This window comes from Arachis ipaensis, chromosome B10, assembly GCF_000816755.2.
Source record: "Arachis ipaensis cultivar K30076 chromosome B10, Araip1.1, whole genome shotgun sequence".
NCBI classification, from domain to species: Eukaryota; Viridiplantae; Streptophyta; class Magnoliopsida; order Fabales; family Fabaceae; genus Arachis; species Arachis ipaensis.
The window spans coordinates 111,722,718-111,726,104 of record NC_029794.2 but is presented as its reverse complement, the minus strand read 5'-3'; the positions used below and the strand labels follow the sequence as shown (position 1 = coordinate 111,726,104).

General features: G+C 33.4%; 1 protein-coding gene across 1 annotated transcript in view; it reads right to left on the bottom strand.

Moving 5' to 3' along the window:
- The window catches only part of LOC107624548 (glutamate receptor 2.1), a 6,275-nt gene that overhangs the window by 1,490 nt on the left and 1,398 nt on the right, over positions 1-3,387 (bottom strand). The window contains exons 2-3 of the mRNA XM_016327049.2: positions 704-2,061; positions 209-521 (exon numbers count right to left, since the gene is read on the bottom strand). Of these exons, the coding sequence (XP_016182535.1) occupies positions 209-521; positions 704-2,061 (1,671 nt within the window). The remainder of the gene's footprint in view (positions 1-208; positions 522-703; positions 2,062-3,387) is intronic.

Here is a 3,387-nt window from a genome sequence, read left to right as displayed (position 1 = left end):
TAAAACAAAATTATTTTAGTATATGTGATATAAATTGATTAAAATTAAAAAAAGTTAATTCTTTAGTTTAGTCTTAGAACAATAATAAAGAGTTTCTCCTAAGATATATAGATACATGTTAAGTAATTGATTCAAATTAGTCGATCTATAACCTCATTTAATTAGCATGTTTAATATTAATGGAGAGTAGTGGAGGATGCATGCATACGATGAGCAAAGACCATGGTGGAAAAAGAAAACCACAAACTGGTGCCGATCTGGTGAGAAGGAGGGCCACGAAAATCTTTGTTGATGCGATGCTCAAGAACCCACACCACGAATCCAAAGAACACGAAGGAACAACCAGTGGTCATCCATAGATCCCAGGTTAGAGGCTTTAGGAACACCCATGCACCCTTCTTGCTCTTGTCTTTCACTGGCACCACCATTGATACTCCTGACTCTGTATACGGCAACGTGAAGTCAACGTACTTTGACCTGTTTGCTATAATCGTTGTGTCTGCCACCACAGCATCAAACACCTGTTTGTTTTTTAATATAATTCAGATAAAGTTGATAATTAAATTATTATTTAATAATTTTTAATTATCAATTTTATATAAGGACATTGTATATGAATTTTTACCTATAATTTATTAATAACTCTTGACAAAGAATAATTAGTCACTCATTCCAAATTAAAGAAGTACTTAATTAATATTACCCCATAATAGACCTGCATGATTAAATCATCATAGGTGCCGGCGCTCTCCCCATTGGGTTTTGCAAAAGGAATGAATTGGTATGGCAAAGCATAAGGCAAAGCTTGCACCACCGCTTCAAACACATCAATGCTAAAACCAGTTACCTTTGTTGTGTTAGTTTCACCATCATTTTCCACCTTCACAAATTGAGGCCTTGATGACACCGGAACTCCAATCCTCAATTTCTTCCCATTTGTTGGTATCTCCCACCCCTTTGGAACTGAATAACTATCCCCTGGCCATATCATTGCTCCTAGAACATTATCATGATTATTATTCAAATCAGTTGTACTACTTTTTATTAGGCTGCTAAGATTCCTTGTTAATCTCTTCTGTGGTGTCCAAAATCCTATCACCTTTTCTCCATTACCATTTACGTTAATTATCTGAAAAGTTGCAGCTTCTAATTCTCCATTGACAAGGCCGAATTGGCCGGCCAGGCCGCTGAATCTGGTGTCCGATAAAGCGTCCCGCAATTCTTCACCCCTCTCCGATACTCCTACATTGTCAATCTCACTGAAATTGCTGGAAGCATTATTTGTGGTGTTTTGAAATCCGGGTTTCGAATTATTATTATTAGCCCTCTCAACGGCGCTTGCGAGCGCGGTTGAGGCATCATAAGCCCATAATCCAAACACATTGATGCTTGCATCAACCATGGCTGGATTGTCCTGCAAGAAACGCCTCTTCCAACGTGCTTGGAAATCAACAACCCTTTTGGTTTTAGGAACATATGTTTTCACTCCTAACACACCTTGCATCGCTTGAATATCCGAGAAGTCAAGAGAGGCCAAAGTATTAGCCATACCATTGGTTACAATCCAAACATAGCCTTGTTTCATCATTCCAATCCGATCCGCAATGGCAAAGAGAGTGGACCCAGGATTCCCCACCATATGAACAACAAAAACCCTAGTTTCCATGGTCATAAGCATGTAAAGCTGTTCTTCAATGTGATCGGTGGTGGCGGAGGGAGGAATAACAGCGAGGTATGGGACCCTGATATTTGCTTGTTGAAGGGAATTGGTTAAGAAGGGAATAATGGCGCGGCCATAGTCGTTGTCGATGTAGATAGGAACTGCTTGTCTCCACCCGAAGGATTGGATGATGTCGCTTATGGCGTGTACTTGAGTAGAATCATTTTGTGCAATTCGAAAGAAGTAGGAACTGCCAAGCGATGTTAGAGAAGGGCTTGTTGCGGTGAAGGATATGATTGGAACGTGAGCTTTGTCTCCAAGATTCACAACAAAGCTTGCTTGCATTGATGTTACTGGTCCCATTATTGCTTCCACTTTCTCCTTTTTCATCAACTCTACAGCTGTATGTGCATAAGAAAAAAAAAAATGGATGCATACCACATAACACTCCAAACAATAACTTTACTCACATATCTTCATCGTATTTATATCAAAATATTACTAAGTATTATACTAATCAGTTTAATTGAATATATTTAAATATTCTACGTGATGTGTTAACTTCTGATTAGTTGATATTTTAATCTAATTATTGACTATATTAGTAATTTGAGTTGCTTAAATTTAACTAGACTTAATATTTGAACTATAATAGAATTAGTTGTAATTAATTTATTATAATTCATCATTATATATTTTTAAAAGCATTAATAAACAAATCTTTCTCTTTCTAATTTTTTTCCTCAAACAAAACAAAAAGTGTAATCATGATAGATATTCAATTAATTTCAGTAGTAAAGAAAATTGAATCCAAAATCAGGATTTAAATATATAAATCTCAGTAATAAAAAAGAGATGAAAGAAACTAACTAATTCTTCCATGATTTAACAATAAACTAAATTATCGGTGAAATTAAAAAGAATGAAAAATTAATAGAAAATCTTTTCATTTTAATATTAAAAAAGTAACAAACATGGAAACATTAAGAGGTTTAGAGTGTAAATGCATGTTGAAGTGAACAATGATCAAAAATAAGAAATTCAACCCACCCAGAATCATAACCGTTATGTTGATGATCATTTGGATTACTTTAAAAAATATGTATTTTAATTTATATTTTATATTAATAATTGATTTTGATGATTAATTTTAATATTTAAATAATATTTTTTGTAAAAATATCTTTACAATTAATTTTATTTTATTCTTCCACAATTTTATAATCATATATATCCTGATGTAGTTTACAAGTACGTACGTACTAGCTATTAGTTAATTAATTTTATAAAGTCAAATGCTAGTGTATATATAGTATATTAATTAGTAACTTGCACTGCTTCTAAGCTTGTCTTTTTCAAGCAAAAACACTTGCTTAGTGGAGGGTTTAATTGGGACAAAACTGGAGGTTTTACTAAGCCAGAGGATCTTGTAAAGTTTTTAAGAGAATATTTTTCCTCAAAAAGAATAAAAGGAAAAGTCTAGGAGCAGCAACTTTGTTAAATTTTGGCCAGCATGTAACCAGCAAAAAAAAGTGAATCATTGGATAAAATCTCACACCAATCTCACATCATTAAAACTATTATTAATGGCTATTTAATGGTTACAAATCACAAAAGTTACTGTCCTCCTAGTATTCCTCTTATTTAAATCGTAATATATGAAGTTTAAGTATTGTTATAATACAAGTCAACTAACCTATTACATATTAATGTTAAGTATATACTAA